The sequence below is a fragment of the Falco biarmicus genome, chromosome 10 (assembly GCF_023638135.1).
Source record: "Falco biarmicus isolate bFalBia1 chromosome 10, bFalBia1.pri, whole genome shotgun sequence".
Classification (NCBI taxonomy): Eukaryota; Metazoa; Chordata; class Aves; order Falconiformes; family Falconidae; genus Falco; species Falco biarmicus.
This window is the reverse complement of record NC_079297.1, coordinates 35,418,378-35,436,602: the sequence shown is the minus strand read 5'-3', so window position 1 is coordinate 35,436,602 and position 18,225 is coordinate 35,418,378. Positions and strand designations below refer to the sequence as shown.

Here is an 18,225-nt window from a genome sequence, read left to right as displayed (position 1 = left end):
TGAGCGCTGATTTCTACAGCCAGGTGCGTTTTGATTTAGATCATGAAATGGTAGTGATGGATGAAGTTTTCCCTTTTTTTTTTTTTTTTTTTTTATACTTGTCTAGTGGCCCCCTCCACTAATTACAGGGGAAACAAACTACAGCCTGCCTGTTCCCTCCATCTGGGCAACTAGGATACAGCGAGCAAACGAGAGGGGCATTTATCTCCGCGCCTTTGACGCCCGCGTGCAGAGCTGTTAGGACCTGTGTGAGGGGATTTAACCTCACCCAGGAGAACGGCTTTGAGAGCATCTTTGTTCCCAAAGGCTGCTAGAGAATATACCAGGTGAGGTAACGCTCTGATGCCACTGGACTCTGTCATTTAGGCAATGGAGGTGGGTGTCAAACCGTCACCAGTCACAGAAACCAAAAAATAAGAGACAAAACGAAGAGAAGAGCCTTCTCCCTGTCACTGTGATGTCTGTTTGGCCCATTACATCCGTAACAACAACACACAGTAAAACTTCCTCTAGGCACAGGAGTTAAGTGCAATGTAGCTACAATTTTTTCTGGTTTGTTTTTTAGAGACCCCTTAAACCCCTTTTTTTCCCCAGAAATCCCCAGTTTTGTGATCGAAAGGAAACAATTCACCTATTTCTGTAATTTAAACAAGAGTATTTCAGTCATCTATTTTTACTCTTGTCTATTGTAGCACTTTAAAAAACCCACAAAACACACAAACCCCAAGATTTAATTATTTGACTGATATTTTTATTATTTTTTTTTACAAGTAAGAAATGAGAAAAGGTGATGACAAACTGATGTAGGAGCCCTTAAAGAAAGAGCACAAGGTATCCTGGGGAAAACAGGATTCCAGCTTTCCTAGGGTGCCTGCTTGCTTTTCCATGCGACCTTCTCTCTCTTCTGCTGACTTTTCCCTGGGGAGCCAGGCGCTGCGGAGGTTTCTGCAGTGCATGCCGTCATACACAGGCATTGCTCCACGTAGACATAGTTATAATTTATGCTTGTTCCATTTTGGCAAGTCAGGGTCACCTCTCTTCTGTGGCTGCTGAGCTCCTGGCAGCAGCTACACTCATGTTGCATCTGGTTTGCTTCAAAGGAGTATCTGTGTTGCGCCAGGGAAAGAAAATACCACTTCTCATTAAAAACCCGACACAGAAAAGCCCCCCAGTGACGCTTGTCTTGGGGGTTTGGGGTGTGTGTTGGGGTTTTGTTGTACAGCCTCCCACCCCCTCCCTCGAATGCGATTTTAATTACCTGCCTCTTTAGTAGTGCAAGTTGCTTCCATTGAGTCTGATTCTACTCAATGGAATCATATAAAGGCAGTAACTTCCTTGCTATTCTGGGATCATAGAATCACGTAGGTTGGAAAAGACCCTTAAGATCAGCGAGTCGTGCCCTGCATCCTGCTCCCAGCCCTTGCGGACGGGTGTCCCGTTGGGGACCTCCCCACGTTGCTAGGGCCACCCATGAAGGGCTGACAGTGGCTCAGTGAGCACTTCTGTCAGCTCCCTCGGTACCCTGCAGTGGCTGATTGAGAGACCAGTATTAATGAGGCCGTAGAGATGCTGAATTAAGTGTTTGGAACTCACATGGAGAAGCCAGGACAAGTGCCTTGGCAGTAGGCCAGCTCAACAGGTTCGGAAGATTCGCAGTCACTGTGGTGGATCACAGTTGTTTTGCTGTGAACTTTGCAGGTTTGACCTTCGTAAAAAGAGAGGGGTGGGGGTGGAAATGGATACTTCACATCACCAGTTCAGAACTAAATGAGTGCTAACACAATTTTGAAGTGCGTGATGTCTGATGATTGGGATCGGCAGTGTGTGACGGGGGCGGTGGATGCTGTGTAATGTATCTGGAGTTTTCAGGTTGTCCCGTCTCCGCTGCCCGGTGGCTTTGGAAGGTAATGAATGCAGAGGCTTAAGCGCTGGTGCTTGGGGTTGTGGTGTTTAGTATCAGGAAAACAAATCTGCTTTTTCCTTTTTGCATAGATAGTGAAACACAGTGTCTTCATAAACAGAGTAAGTGAAAACTTGAGGGGGGGGGGGGGGGGCGGGGGGAGGAATCCTTCCATCCACTTAAAGATAGAAGTTGAATACAGTGCTCTTCAAGTAGAAAACGTGAGTACAGCATTACTTACGTTTGCATATTTTGCAGCAGCCATCGGGAGTAGTCTCTGTTTCATCCTTTGCAAAAATAAGGGAGAAGGGTTTGTGTTAATGCACAGATGACAGTCGTGAATAAGAAAATGAATTACCATCACCGATACTGGGCAGAAGGCTCCTCTGTGATGAATGAAAGGATGGATCGCTTACTGTCGTGTGTCCCCCCCCCCAGAAGTCTTGCATCTTTGTAGCCACATGCAGAAATACTTAGCTTTTCTTATTACTAACATTACAAGATTAATTTCATTCTGAAGACATTCCTGCAACTTTAGCAAAAGCAATTTGTTGTGTTCTTCCTTGCCTCTCCTTGGTCTTTCAAACTGCTTTCAGTCAATGAAGAATTGATTCAAACTTACAGGATCGCACTCCTTGGGGTTGTACTCGGGGCATACTTTTTTAGTTTGGACTGCAACAAATTGATCTTCAATTTTTTCACATTTGTAATGGCTGCAATGATCTAGTACCAGGATGTCGTCAACCTAAGATTTCATAAGAAAAGCAAAGAATTAGGTTTTTTTCACTGTAATCAAGTATAGTATGATTACTTAAAAAATGCCTGAGCTAATTAAGCTGTCACACCTCAAAGATTCTAAGATGCTTCTGACCTTTCAAGCAGCAAAAGCAAAATTTTGCAAACTAGCTGGCTTGGAAGTTGAAATCCTGGATCTGAACATTCATACTATGGATTAAGAACCATTACCCAGTTATTCACGTGTATCAAGAAGTTATCCCTAGTGTTCAGTTCAGAAAACTGGTGTGTTGTTTTCAGAGTATTTCAGTATTAATTAGACTTTTACTAGTAAGAAACGTGAGTTGACTCTTGGCCAATGCACGTTAGAAAAGCTAATGGAGAGATCTGAAAACGAAAGGAATACTTACATTGAGCACGTGGATGGTGCCGTTACCTAGTTGGATGCTGCAAGCAACTGGAACGCACTTCCCGCAGCACTTTCCATCCTCAGTCGTATACTGATGACCCTGCTCACGAGGATACAAAAGTATTTTGATTTGATGATGGAGAATTCTAGTCTTCCCCTAACTGAGGGCTGACGGCAGCCTAGAGGAGGTGAACTCACCGGTGGGCAAGACGTTTCACACTGAACTCTCTCACAGCGCATAATATTTGCCTTAGTCACCGGATCTTTCTCAGAGGTGCAGGTACAATTAACGCATGAATCGTTTACTACTGACATTCCAACCTGGAAGACGGAAAAATAATTCAAATGGCAACTGTTTCTAGATGATGTATAGGCAGAGATGAAAGCATTGCTGAGAACCGTTAAGGTTGCTGAAATGCCAGTGCAACGGAGCTGTTAACTCTCTTAGAAGATAAAGTTGTTTGGCTTTATGCCTTGCAAGAAAGGACACATTAGGAGGAAACTAATGGAGCAGTACAAAGGGGAAAAGTAAATTAATAAAATACAGGTAAGACTGGCTTGTACGGCCTCATTATTGTGCCAGCTTTTTAGTGCTCCATTTATGAGGTTTTTTCCCCTGTATGTCATGTTATGTGGTTATAAAACAATTATAACTTAGAAATGGAGATCAAAATAGTTGGATTTGTATGCAGATACATAAGCAGAGATACAAATTTACACATGGATTTCAGTCTTTCTGAAATGTGTCCCCAAAAGACTTCAGTGCTAATGTTTAAATTTTGACTAAATGATCTAAGTTTACCAAGTTTAGCAAAAAAATTTAGGTAACAAATAAAGCAAAAATCGTAGTTTTATGTTTGAAGCTTCTCTGGGCTTATCTCAACGAGTGGATGAGTCTGGGCTTGTTTGGAAAACTTGTTGATTCCAGAAGTAAGAGAGGGTTTAAAAAGAAAGTACATCACTAAAATGGTACACTTGTGTTTCACGCTGTGTGTTGAGGAAATCTTCTGTGGCAATTTTGGTTTTGACATTAGAAAAAAAATATAAGGACTAGAGATATAAAACATGTACTGGGAAAAGAATGTTCTCAAAGGCTTATTTTGGTACAAAGGGTGTACATTTCACTTTCAGCAATATACCACTGTAAGTATAACATTCTTACCTCGTACGGTGTACCGTTGTGCACGCAGCTGTCATTGAATGGTTCTGGAAAAACTACAATAAAAAAAAAAATCTGGAGTAAACAGAAATTGTGAGACTCCTAAGTAGTCAAGATGTTAGCAAGTTTTGTTAGTAGCATGGAGATTACGGAAAACTTGCATTCAATCCCCCTCTGCATGCTTAGACCTTGTATCTAGTGTAGCTGACTGTTTAAGTCTCATCTTTGAAATTAGCTAGAAGAGTTGAAGAGGAATGGTTTCAAGCTTGAACGATGCGTGGAAAAAGTCCCTTTTTTGCTTTTCTGATACTGGGTTAACCGCAAATTGAGTCAGCTGTTTCTTCTTCAAAACCTAGAAGTCTAGTAACCTTCAAAGGTGCTTCAGTGATTGATTCTTCATGACCTCTTAGAACATGGCTTGGATGGAAGATTGACTCGGAGTGGGGAAAAGGGTATTCTTACTGTGGTAATAGAAATAATTGGACAATGTGGCGGAGCCCGTTCATGCCTTTCACAGAACTACTTCATACTTGGCTGTTCCATTGTTTTCTGTTTTGAGATTTAATTTATGGCTACCTTTTTATTCTTTTGTATAAATATATGTATAAAAATATGTTTATAAAAATTATGTACACAAATAGACATTAAACTTGGATTTTTAAGTTTTCGTGAGCATTCAAGAGCAGCATAATTATTGTTTCGCATACACTGACAATTCAGTTACTGATTAACAATTCACTGATCTATTGCTTTGTGTTACTTGCTTTTGTAGTTAAATTTTCTGCTGGCTTATTCTTGTGTTTATGCATCTAGTTTAGCTATGGTTAGGCTGATGTTAACATGCTCCAATGTTACATTAATAATATTAAATAAAAGGCATGAATAATCTTTATGAATACAGATACAGAAATAGTTGAGCAACATAGACCACTTGAAGGTTTAAAGTAGTATTCTTCTCTCCCACCCATTCCAATCCTCTCAGCAAACTTCATCAAAAATAGCATTTTGTTTTCAAACAAACTTATAATGCATATTTAGCCAAAAACGGGTGCATGTTCACTGAGCCAGAATAGTCTAAGGAAGGTTTTGCTGTTACTGTGATACCGAAAGAACTCATCTAGATATGAACGGAAGTGCAAATCTAATTTACCAGAGTCTGTGGCCTGGTATTTATATATGTATTTTTAATACTTACTGCACTTAAATTCAGGACAGCATGGGTCTTTTGGTGGTTTTACAGTCTCTAAATAGAACCCCAGTTCACACTCTGGTGGCCGAACAGACTGGCATAGGACCGGCTGGCATCGTGTGGTAGCAGTGTGGGGGTCGCAGACACACTCCTGGCATTCACTTGTCCAGTTCTCTCCAGGCTAAAAATATGGAAATGGTTTATTCTTAAGTGCTCTCTCCCCCTCGCTGCTCTGTTTCAACATAAAATAGACTCTTAAAATAGGTAGGGAGTTGAGATTAGAGTTTTCTTAGCCTATGTTTGCAGGCCTTAAGAGCAGGCAAGCTAAGATTGCAGAATTTTCTTCTGTATAGAAAGAATGAGAATGTGACACTTTCATTGCTGGTCTACTTATTTCTATGATATTTAAATGTTTTTTATTTAAGAAAAAAGTCTCTGCTGTGGTATTAGTGAGCTTTTCCATCTCCAGATTACTTAAAAGCCTAGTAATGCCAGGCTGGAGAATTGTGAGCTATCAGGTCATTTGTAATGTTACCAGCTGTGCACTGAAATACCTACAAGTTGACTTGATTTGGCTGTTAGAGGACAGAGATTGGGCTGGCGTTGCAACGGTGATATATTAGAAAATAATGAGGGGAACCACCTTTCGTGAAGGATTCACATCAGTACAGTTTCTTCCTGCTGGAGTTGTGAGGGTTGTTGCTGTAGTTGTTCCTGGGGTGGTTGGAGGACATGGCCCCAGGGTCGGGGCAATTTCACATTCCTCGCTGCAAAGTCCATAAACCTTACAGCCAGCCGCGTCTGTTATGGTGTATACCAGTTCCCCTGGGGAGGAAAATTGAAGGAGAAATTAAAAGACCAATGAAAACACTTAGGCAAAGAAAACAAGAAAATACTGTGAAAATGTACTGTATTCATGTATTAAAAGTTGTATATTTGATGATTTTCACTGGTTATCTTTAATTAAATAGAGTATTAAGGGTCTATATTGCTTATGAAAATTTTTATAACTGTAAAATAAGACACTTACCAGGAGAAAATAAATTACCATACATGTGACAAAAACATGGAGTTGTTCTGCTTGATGTAACGTATGTACTTGCTTCTGTTGTGACAGGCGTGCTGGGGGAAAGACTGGAGATGGCCGAAGTGTTTGTTATAACGTGACTTGATTGTGATGTACCGGTTGTAGCTACTGTTGAGCACAAAACAAACACTAGTTTACAACACAGGATTTTGATCTCATAATTTTACATATTGGAGAGAACTGTGCACCGTTCCATCCAACAGTTTGGTTGCCCTCAACTATTTGACCTACTGCTAAGTGGGGACTGTGAAAATCCTTTAGCTCTATGCTAAATATCATCTGAGAATTCACAAATATTATGACATTTAGCTCTAACATATTCAAAAGTTTCAAACTCAGCACTGTCTCCCTCAAGCTCAGGATAAGTTGTATCAAGGCATGGGCTTCACACACATCTAACAGCTATTAACAGCAGAGGGAAATGTAGATGAAAAAGTGGTTTAGGTACTGGAAGAAATAGTGATGATGACAGACAGAAGAAGTCACAGAAAACAATGATATGAATTTTGTCATAGTGAAACAGCTGTTTATAAGCTTTCCAGAAGTAAAAAGTGACATATCTGGCCTGGCTGTGGTAGTGAAACGTCTGGGGAAAACAATGGAGACACCACTTCATCCAGTAGAAGAAAAAGATGTTGGAAAAATACCTGTACGGCCCCTTGTGCTTGTAGTTGCTAACTGGGTGGAGGCAGTAGTGGGTGCTGTTGGAGTCTTGATCGTCACTATGGAGGTTTCTGTGTGAGCAGACATGGTCATTGTTACTGTGGTGCTTCCTGGAGTGGTCCTGGAGGTGCTGGTGGTGCGTCTGGCTGAGGTGGGCACTGTTGCTGTGGGTGTGCTGGTGGTTGCACCTGTTGTTGGAGTGGGAGAGGTCCCTGTGGTGCTGCTTGTGCTTGTAGGTGTGGCAGTGGGACTGGGAACAGCTGTGGTGCCAGTGGTGGTGGTTGATAGAGTGGATGTGGTGGAGGCTGTAGTGGTGGATGTTGGAGTCTTGCTTGTCACAGTGGAGGTTTCTGTGTGAGCAGTCGTGGTCATGGGCGTTGTGGAGCTTCCTGGAGTTGTTCTGGAGGTGCTGATGGTGCTGCTGGCTGAGGTGGGCACTGTTGCTGTGGGTGTGCTGGTGGTGGTTTCACCTGTTGTTGGAGTGGGAGAGGTCCTTGTGGTGCTGCTTGTGCTGGTGGGTGTGGTGGTGGTTGTGCGTTCTGTTGGTGTGGCAGTGGGACTGGGGACAGCTGTGGTGCCAGTGGTGGTAGTTGTCGCTGGTGGGTGAGATATGGTGGAGGCAGTACTGGGTGCTCTTGTAGTCTTGCTTGTCACAGTGGAGGTTTCTTTGTGAGCAGACGTGGTCGTGGGCGTTGTGGTGCTTGCTGGAATTGTCCTGGAGGTGCTGGTGGTGCTGCTGGAGGAGGTGGGCACTGTTGCTGTGGGTGTGCTGGTGGTTGCACCTGTTGTTGGAGTGGGAGAGGTCCTTGTGGTGCTGCTTGTGCTGGTGGGTGTGGTGGTGGTTGTGCGTTCTGTTGGTGTGGCAGTGGGACTGGGTACAGCTGTGGTGCCAGTGCTGGTGGTTGTCGCTGGTGGGTGAGATATGGTGGAGGCAGTACTGGGTGCTCTTGTAGTCTTGCTAGTCACAGTGGAGGTTTCTGTGTGAGCAGACGTGGTCGTGGGCGTTGTGGTGCTTCTTGGAGTTGTCCTGGAGGTGCTGGTGGTGCTGCTGGAGGAGGTGGGCACTGTTGCTGTGGGTGTGCTGGTGGTTGCACCTGTTGTTGGAGTGGGAGAGGTCCCTGTGGTGCTGCTTGTGCTGGTGGGTGTGGTGGTGGTTGTGCGTTCTGTTGGTGTGGCAGTGGGACTGGGAACAGCTGTGGTGCCAGTGGTGGTGGTTGTCACTGGTGGTGGGGGCGTGGTGGAGGCAGTCGTGGTTGATGTTAGAGTCTCGGTTGTCACAGTGGATGTTTCTGTAGAGGAGACTGTGGTGGAGGGGCCTGCGCTGGTGGTTGGCGGTGATGCTGTTGTGCAGCCATCACGGTCACAGCACAGCACCCTGATCTCGTAGTTGAAGCACATGGGGTACTTTTTGATCTGGTCCTTGTTTCTGCACACAAGCCCAGCGTCAAGGCTGCACTCAAACTTCTGTCCCAGTTTGTCCAGATCCCTGTCAGGGTAATCTTTAGCACGGCACTCGATGCCTTGAGGCTTGTCGCACAGGTCATAGCCAGCGGCTCGGATTTTGGCAAACGTCTCTATGTCTCCATTTTCACTTCCAGGTTGAGGGGAATCCACGTCAAACCACTGGGTCCAGGCACAGCAGCTCGTTGTGCTGTGGGGGATGTGGGAGGGACTGGTGGGTGATGTGGTGGGCACTGTTGGTGTGGGTGTGCTGGTGGTGATTGCACCTGTTGTTGGAGTTGGAGAGGTCCTTGTGGTACTGGCCGTGGTTGTGGGTGTGGTGGTGGTTGTGCGTTCTGTTGGTGTGGCAGTGGGACTGGGGACAGCTGTGGTGCCAGTGGTGGTGGTTGTCGCTGGTGGGTGAGATATGGTGGAGGCAGTAGTGGTGGATGTTGGAGTCTTGCTTGTCACAGTGGAGGTTTCTGTGTGAGCAGACGTGGTCGTGGGTGTTGTGGTCCTTCCTGGAGTGGTCCTGGAGGTGCTGATGGTGCTGCTGGAGGAGGTGGGCACTGTTGCTGTGGGTGTGCTGGTGGTGGTTTCACCTGTTGTTGGAGTGGGAGAGGTCCTTGTGGTGCTGCTTGTGCTGGTGGGTGTGGTGGTGGTTGTGCGTTCTGTTGGTGTGGCAGTGGGACTGGGGACAGCTGTGGTGCCAGTGGTGGTGGTTGTCACTGGTGGGTGAGATATGGTGGAGGCAGTACTGGGTGCTCTTGTAGTCTTGCTAGTCACAGTGGAGGTTTCTTTGTGAGCAGACGTGGTCGTGGGCGTTGTGGTGCTTCCTGGAGTTGTCCTGGAGGTGCTGGTGGTGCTGCTGGAGGAGGTGGGCACTGTTGCTGTGGGTGTGCTGGTGGTTGCACCTGATGTTGGAGTGGGAGAGGTCCTTGTGGTGCTGCTTGTGCTGGTGGGTGTGGTGGTGGTTGTGCGTTCTGTTGGTGTGGCAGTGGGACTGGGGACAGCTGTGGTGCCAGTGGTGGTGGTTGTCACTGGTGGCGGGGGCGTGGTGGAGGCAGTCGTGGTTGATGTTAGAGTCTCGGTTGTCACAGTGGATGTTTCTGTAGAGGAGACTGTGGTGGAGGGGCCTGCGCTGGTGGTTGGCGGTGATGCTGTTGTGCAGCCATCACGGTCACAGCACAGCACCCTGATCTCGTAGTTGAAGCACATGGGGTACTTTTTGATCTGGTCCTTGTTTCTGCACACAAGCCCAGCGTCAAGGCTGCACTCAAACTTCTGTCCCAGTTTGTCCAGATCCCTGTCAGGGTAATCTTTAGCACGGCACTCGATGCCTTGAGGCTTGTCGCACAGGTCATAGCCAGCGGCTCGGATTTTGGCAAACGTCTCTATGTCTCCATTTTCACTTCCAGGTTGAGGGGAATCCACGTCAAACCACTGGGTCCAGGCACAGCAGCTCGTTGTGCTGTGGGGGATGTGGGAGGGACTGGTGGGTGATGTGGTGGGCACTGTTGGTGTGGGTGTGCTGGTGGTGATTGCACCTGTTGTTGGAGTTGGAGAGGTCCTTGTGGTACTGGCCGTGGTTGTGGGTGTGGTGGTGGTTGTGCGTTCTGTTGGTGTGGCAGTGGGACTGGGGACAGCTGTGGTGCCAGTGGTGGTGGTTGTCGCTGGTGGGTGAGATATGGTGGAGGCAGTAGTGGTGGATGTTGGAGTCTTGCTAGTCACAGTGGAGGTTTCTGTGTGAGCAGACGTGGTCGTGGGTGTTGTGGTCCTTCCTGGAGTGGTCCTGGAGGTGCTGATGGTGCTGCTGGAGGAGGTGGGCACTGTTGCTGTGGGTGTGCTGGTGGTGGTTTCACCTGTTGTTGGAGTGGGAGAGGTCCTTGTGGTGCTGCTTGTGCTGGTGGGTGTGGTGGTGGTTGTGCGTTCTGTTGGTGTGGCAGTGGGACTGGGGACAGCTGTGGTGCCAGTGGTGGTGGTTGTCACTGGTGGGTGAGATATGGTGGAGGCAGTACTGGGTGCTCTTGTAGTCTTGCTAGTCACAGTGGAGGTTTCTTTGTGAGCAGACGTGGTCGTGGGCGTTGTGGTGCTTCCTGGAGTTGTCCTGGAGGTGCTGGTGGTGCTGCTGGAGGAGGTGGGCACTGTTGCTGTGGGTGTGCTGGTGGTTGCACCTGATGTTGGAGTGGGAGAGGTCCTTGTGGTGCTGCTTGTGCTGGTGGGTGTGGTGGTGGTTGTGCGTTCTGTTGGTGTGGCAGTGGGACTGGGAACAGCTGTGGTGCCAGTGGTGGTGGTTGTCACTGGTGGTGGGGGCGTGGTGGAGGCAGTCGTGGTTGATGTTAGAGTCTCGGTTGTCACAGTGGATGTTTCTGTAGAGGAGACTGTGGTGGAGGGGCCTGCGCTGGTGGTTGGCGGTGATGCTGTTGTGCAGCCATCACGGTCACAGCACAGCACCCTGATCTCGTAGTTGAAGCACATGGGGTACTTTTTGATCTGGTCCTTGTTTCTGCACACAAGCCCAGCGTCAAGGCTGCACTCAAACTTCTGTCCCAGTTTGTCCAGATCCCTGTCAGGGTAATCTTTAGCACGGCACTCGATGCCTTGAGGCTTGTCGCACAGGTCATAGCCAGCGGCTCGGATTTTGGCAAACGTCTCTATGTCTCCATTTTCACTTCCAGGTTGAGGGGAATCCACGTCAAACCACTGGGTCCAGGCACAGCAGCTCGTTGTGCTGTGGGGGATGTGGGAGGGATTGGTGGGTGATGTGGTGGGCACTGTTGGTGTGGGTGTGCTGGTGCTTGTGCCTGATGTGGGAGTGGAAGTGGGAGAGATACTTGTGGTACTGGCCGTGCTGGTGGATGTGGTGGTGGTTGTGCGTTCTGTTGGTGTGGCAGTGGGACTGGGGACAGCTGTGGTGCCAGTGGTGGTGGTTGATAGAGGGGATGTGGTGGAGGCTGTAGTGGTGGATGTTGGAGTCTTGCTTGTCACAGTGGAGGTTTCTGTGTGAGCAGTCGTGGTCGTGGGTGTTGTGGTGCTTCCTGGAGTTGTTCTGGAGGTGCTGGTGGTGCTGCTGGAGGAGGTGGGCACTGTTGCTGTGGGTGTGCTGGTGGTGGTTGCACCTGTTGTTGGAGTTGGAGAGGTCCTTGTGGTAATGGCCGTGGTGGTGGGTGTGCTGTTGGTTGTGCGTTCTGTTGGTGTGGCAGTGGGACTGGGAACAGCTGTGGTGCCAGTGGTGGTGGTTGATAGAGTGGATGTGGTGGAGGCAGTAGTGGTGGATGTTGGAGTCTTGCTTGTCACAGTGGAGGTTTCTGTGTGAGCAGACGTGGTCGTGGGTGTTGTGGTCCTTCCTGGAGTGGTCCTGGAGGTGCTTTTGGTGCTGCTGGAGGAGGTGGGCACTGTTGCTGTGGGTGTGCTGGTGGTGGTTGCACCTGTTGTTGGAGTGGGAGAGGTCCTTGTGGTGCTGCTTGTGCTGGTGGGTGTGGTGTTGGTTGTGCGTTCTGTTGGTGTGGCAGTGGGACTGGGTACAGCTGTGGTGCCAGTGCTGGTGGTTGTCGCTGGTGGGTGAGATATGGTGGAGGCTGTAGTGGTGGATGTTGGAGTCTTGCTAGTCACAGTGGAGGTTTCTGTGTGAGCAGACGTGGTCGTGGGCGTTGTGGTCCTTCCTGGAGTGGTCCTGGAGGTGCTGGTGGTGCTGCTGGCTGAGGTGGGCACTGTTGCTGTGGGTGTGCTGGTGGTTGCACCTGATGTTGGAGTGGGAGAGGTCCTTGTGGTGCTGCTTGTGCTGGTGGGTGTGGTGGTGGTTGTGCGTTCTGTTGGTGTGGCAGTGGGACTGGGAACAGCTGTGGTGCCAGTGGTGGTGGTTGTCACTGGTGGTGGGGGCGTGGTGGAGGCAGTCGTGGTTGATGTTAGAGTCTCGGTTGTCACAGTGGATGTTTCTGTAGAGGAGACTGTGGTGGAGGGGCCTGCACTGGTGGTTGGCGGTGATGCTGTTGTGCAGCCATCACGGTCACAGCACAGCACCCTGATCTCGTAGTTGAAGCACATGGGGTACTTTTTGATCTGGTCCTTGTTTCTGCACACAAGCCCAGCGTCAAGGCTGCACTCAAACTTCTGTCCCAGTTTGTCCAGATCCCTGTCAGGGTAATCTTTAGCACGGCACTCGATGCCTTGAGGCTTGTCGCACAGGTCATAGCCAGCGGCTCGGATTTTGGCAAACGTCTCTATGTCTCCATTTTCACTTCCAGGTTGAGGGGAATCCACGTCAAACCACTGGGTCCAGGCACAGCAGCTCGTTGTGCTGTGGGGGATGTGGGAGGGATTGGTGGGTGATGTGGTGGGCACTGTTGGTGTGGGTGTGCTGGTGCTTGTGCCTGATGTGGGAGTGGAAGTGGGAGAGATACTTGTGGTACTGGCCGTGGTTGTGGGTGTGGTGGTGGTTGTGCGTTCTGTTGGTGTGGCAGTGGGACTGGGGACAGCTGTGGTGCCAGTGGTGGTGGTTGTCGCTGGTGGGTGAGATATGGTGGAGGCAGTAGTGGTGGATGTTGGAGTCTTGCTTGTCACAGTGGAGGTTTCTGTGTGAGCAGACGTGGTCGTGGGTGTTGTGGTCCTTCCTGGAGTGGTCCTGGAGGTGCTGGTGGTGCTGCTGGGTGAGGTGGGCACTGTTGCTGTGGGTGTGCTGGTGGTTGCACCTGTTGTTGGAGAGGGAGAGGTCCTTGTGGTGCTGCTTGTGCTGGTGGGTGTGGTGTTGGTTGTGCGTTCTGTTGGTGTGGCAGTGGGACTGGGTACAGCTGTGGTGCCAGTGCTGGTGGTTGTCGCTGGTGGGTGAGATATGGTGGAGGCAGTACTGGGTGCTCTTGTAGTCTTGCTAGTCACAGTGGAGGTTTCTGTGTGAGCAGACGTGGTCGTGGGCGTTGTGGTGCTTCCTGGAGTTGTCCTGGAGGTGCTGGTGGTGCTGCTGGAGGAGGTGGGCACTGTTGCTGTGGGTGTGCTGGTGGTTGCACCTGATGTTGGAGTGGGAGAGGTCCCTGTGGTGCTGCTTGTGCTGGTGGGTGTGGTGGTGGTTGTGCGTTCTGTTGGTGTGGCAGTGGGACTGGGAACAGCTGTGGTGCCAGTGGTGGTGGTTGTCACTGGTGGTGGGGGCGTGGTGGAGGCAGTCGTGGTTGATGTTAGAGTCTCGGTTGTCACAGTGGATGTTTCTGTAGAGGAGACTGTGGTGGAGGGGCCTGCGCTGGTGGTTGGCGGTGATGCTGTTGTGCAGCCATCACGGTCACAGCACAGCACCCTGATCTCGTAGTTGAAGCACATGGGGTACTTTTTGATCTGGTCCTTGTTTCTGCACACAAGCCCAGCGTCAAGGCTGCACTCAAACTTCTGTCCCAGTTTGTCCAGATCCCTGTCAGGGTAATCTTTAGCACGGCACTCGATGCCTTGAGGCTTGTCGCACAGGTCATAGCCAGCGGCTCGGATTTTGGCAAACGTCTCTATGTCTCCATTTTCACTTCCAGGTTGAGGGGAATCCACGTCAAACCACTGGGTCCAGGCACAGCAGCTCGTTGTGCTGTGGGGGATGTGGGAGGGATTGGTGGGTGATGTGGTGGGCACTGTTGGTGTGGGTGTGCTGGTGCTTGTGCCTGATGTGGGAGTGGAAGTGGGAGAGATACTTGTGGTACTGGCCGTGCTGGTGGGTGTGGTGGTGGTTGTGCGTTCTGTTGGTGTGGCAGTGGGACTGGGGACAGCTGTGGTGCCAGTGGTGGTGGTTGATAGAGGGGATGTGGTGGAGGCTGTAGTGGTGGATGTTGGAGTCTTGCTTGTCACAGTGGAGGTTTCTGTGTGAGCAGACGTGGTCGTGGGTGTTGTGGTGCTTCCTGGAGTTGTTCTGGAGGTGCTGGTGGTGCTGCTGGCTGAGGTGGGCACTGTTGCTGTGGGTGTGGTGGTGGTTGTGCGTTCTGTTGGTGTGGCAGTGGGACTGGGAACAGCTGTGGTGCCAGTGGTGGTGGTTGATAGAGTGGATGTGGTGGAGGCTGCAGTGGTGGATGCTGGAGACTTGCTTGTCACAGTGGAGGTTTCTGTGTGAGCAGACGTGGTCGTGGGTGTTGTGGTCCTTCCTGGAGTGGTCCTGGAGGTGCTGGTGGTGCTGCTGGGTGAGGTGGGCACTGTTGCTGTGGGTGTGCTGGTGGTGGTTTCACCTGATGTGGGAGTGGGAGCGGTCCTTGTGGTAATGGCCGTGGTGGTGGGTGTGGTGGTGGTTGTGCGTTCTGTTGGTGTGGCAGTGGGACTGGGGACAGCTGTGGTGCCAGTGCTGGTGGTTGTCGCTGGTGGGTGAGATATGGTGGAGGCAGTACTGGGTGCTCTTGTAGTCTTGCTAGTCACAGTGGAGGTTTCTGTGTGAGCAGACGTGGTCGTGGGCGTTGTGGTGCTTCCTGGAGTTGTCCTGGAGGTGCTGGTGGTGCTGCTGGAGGAGGTGGGCACTGTTGCTGTGGGTGTGCTGGTGGTTGCACCTGTTGTTGGAGTGGGAGAGGTCCTTGTGGTGCTGCTTGTGCTGGTGGGTGTGGTGGTGGTTGTGCGTTCTGTTGGTGTGGCAGTGGGACTGGGAACAGCTGTGGTGCCAGTGGTGGTGGTTGTCACTGGTGGCGGGGGCGTGGTGGAGGCAGTCGTGGTTGATGTTAGAGTCTCGGTTGTCACAGTGGATGTTTCTGTAGAGGAGACTGTGGTGGAGGGGCCTGCGCTGGTGGTTGGCGGTGATGCTGTTGTGCAGCCATCACGGTCACAGCACAGCACCCTGATCTCGTAGTTGAAGCACATGGGGTACTTTTTGATCTGGTCCTTGTTTCTGCACACAAGCCCAGCGTCAAGGCTGCACTCAAACTTCTGTCCCAGTTTGTCCAGATCCCTGTCAGGGTAATCTTTAGCACGGCACTCGATGCCTTGAGGCTTGTCGCACAGGTCATAGCCAGCGGCTCGGATTTTGGCAAACGTCTCTATGTCTCCATTTTCACTTCCAGGTTGAGGGGAATCCACGTCAAACCACTGGGTCCAGGCACAGCAGCTCGTTGTGCTGTGGGGGATGTGGGAGGGATTGGTGGGTGATGTGGTGGGCACTGTTGGTGTGGGTGTGCTGGTGCTTGTGCCTGATGTGGGAGTGGAAGTGGGAGAGATACTTGTGGTACTGGCCGTGGTGGTGGGTGTGGTGGTGGTTGTGCGTTCTGTTGGTGTGAGAGTGGGACTGGGGACAGCTGTGGTGCCAGTGGTGGTGGTTGTCGCTGGTGGGTGAGATATGGTGGAGGCAGTAGTGGTGGATGTTGGAGTCTTGCTTGTCACAGTGGAGGTTTCTGTGTGAGCAGACGTGGTCGTGGGTGTTGTGGTGCTTCCTGGAGTGGTACTGGAGGTGCTGGTGGTGCTGCTGGCTGGGGTGAGCACTGTTGATGTGGGTGTGCTGGTGGTTGCACCTGTTGTTGGAGTTGGAGAGGTCCTTGTGGTGCTGCTTGTGCTGGTGGGTGTGGTGTTGGTTGTGCGTTCTGTTGGTGTGGCAGTGGGACTGGGCACAGCTGTGGTGCCAGTGCTGGTGGTTGATAGAGGGGATGTGGTGGAGGCTGTAGTGGTGGATGTTGGAGTCTTACTTGTCACAGTGGAGGTTTCTGTGTGAGCAGACGTGGTCGTGGGTGTTGTGGTGCTTCCTGGAGTTGTTCTGGAGGTGCTGGTGGTGCTGCTGGAGGAGGTGGGCACTGTTTGTGTGGGTGTTATAGTGATGGTTGCGGTTGGTGTTTTAAGTGGGGAGGTCCTTGTGGTGCTGGCTGTGGTGGTGGATGTGATGGCAGTTTTAATGTTTATTGGCAGGGCTGTGGGACTTGAAACGACTGTGGTGCCAGCGGTGATTGTCATTATGGTCTGTTTGGCTGTGGAGACAGAAATGTTTGATGTTATAGTCTTGGTTGCCATAGTGGAGGTTTCTGTGTGAGCAGATATAGTCTTGGACATTGTGGTGCTTTCTGGAGTGGTCCTGGAGGTGGTGCTGGTGCTGCTGGAGGAAGTGGGCACTGTTGGTGTGGGTGTGCTGGTGATTGCACCTGATGTTGGAGTGGGAGAGGTCCTTGTGGTACTGGCAGTGGTGGTGGGTGTGGTGGTGGTTGTGCGTTCTGTTGGTGTGACAGTGGGACTGGGGACAGCTGTGGTGCCAGTGGTGGTGGTTGTCACTGGTGGGTGGGATGTGGTGGAGGCAGTCGTGGTTGATGTTGTAGTCCTGGTTGTCGCAGTGGAGGTTTCTGTGGGAGCAGGCACGGTCGTTGTTATTGTGGTGCTTCTTGGAGTGGTCCTGGAGGTGCTGGTGGTGCTGCTGGCTGAGGTGGGCACTGGTGCTGTGGGTGTGATGATGTTGATTGTGGTTTGTGTTTTAAGTGGTGAGGTCTTTATGGTACTGGCCGTGCTGGTGGGTGTGATGATAGACATTCTGGTGGGCGTGATGATGGTTGTGCTTTCTGTTCGCATGGTAGTGGGACTGGGGACAGCCGTGCTGCCAGTGGTGGTTGTCACTGGTGGAGGAGATGTGATGTACGTGGTAGTGGGTGTTGTTGTAGTCTCAGTTGCCAGAGTGGAGGTTTTTGGTGTTATTGGCTTTGTCTGGTAAGCTGTTGTTGAGACTGCTGATGTCTTTGTTGTGTGTGAAATTTCAGTTTGAGGAGTTGGTTCTTTGGCTGGTGGTGTCTGGGTGTTGTTTTTTTGTGATTCAGTTGTAGTTGTTTCTGGTGTTGGTTTTATTGTCTGTGTAGAAGGTCGTGTTGCATTTACAGCCGTAGTGATTTTTTCTGTGGTTCTTGGTGTTGTAGGTTGTATTTCAGAACATGGTATGTAGCTGCAGCATGATATTCTGATTTCATAATTATAGCATTGCTTAGATTGTTGGTCTGTGTTATTGCATGTTAATCCTCTGGTTTGACTACATTCTACTGTTTGGTTAAGATTGTTTATGTCTATATCTGGGTGTTCTTTGGCTCTGCATTGAACAGCATCTGGATGTTCACACACAGTGTGTCCTTTATTTCTGAGATTTTCAAATGTTTCATAATCTCCACTGTCCTCTCTGTTTTCAGGCTGTGTGCAATCATACCATTCTGACCATGCACATACTTTCTTCACACATACGGTTGTCGTTACTGTAATTAAAAGGAGGAAATATAAGTCTTGTCTGTTCTTGTTAAAGAAAGCACCAGGAAAAAATTATTCATCTTCCATACACTTTAATGTTGCATGTAATATTATATATTATAATGTAGTATTTTAAAGCTAATTAATTTGTTTTGACAGTCTTGAATTTCATTTCTAAGGTAGGTTTTGATATCATGTCTGTATTATTTTTCTAGTGGTACTTTATATGACATTTATTAAAAGATTTTGGTTTAACATAGATGAAATTATATCCTTTATGTGGAATTCATATATAGCATGATTACTATGGTATAAGTAAGAGGAGGTTAACACTTAACTGCATAACCACACAGGCTTTAAAATGTTTTTACAGGTAATGACTTTTCTAGTTATTTTAAAATTATATATTGAAATATATTTATAAATATAAAAATGTATGTAACATATATATTTGGTATATAATACATTATAATACGCCATACACATAAAATTTATAATCTAATAT

At 49.3% G+C, this 18,225-nt stretch overlaps 1 protein-coding gene across 1 annotated transcript in view; it reads right to left on the bottom strand.

Annotated features, from left to right (window-relative positions):
* Positions 1–267: 267 nt before the first annotated feature.
* The window catches only part of LOC130156221 (mucin-2-like), a 45,438-nt gene continuing 27,480 nt past the window's right edge, over positions 268–18,225 (bottom strand). The window contains exons 30-37 of the mRNA XM_056354525.1: positions 7,127–17,730; positions 6,018–6,241; positions 5,399–5,573; positions 4,207–4,259; positions 3,243–3,365; positions 2,523–2,645; positions 1,594–1,742; positions 268–1,106 (exon numbers count right to left, since the gene is read on the bottom strand). Coding sequence (XP_056210500.1) covers positions 863–1,106; positions 1,594–1,742; positions 2,523–2,645; positions 3,243–3,365; positions 4,207–4,259; positions 5,399–5,573; positions 6,018–6,241; positions 7,127–17,730 — 11,695 coding nt within the window. The 3' untranslated portion in view covers positions 268–862. The remainder of the gene's footprint in view (positions 1,107–1,593; positions 1,743–2,522; positions 2,646–3,242; positions 3,366–4,206; positions 4,260–5,398; positions 5,574–6,017; positions 6,242–7,126; positions 17,731–18,225) is intronic.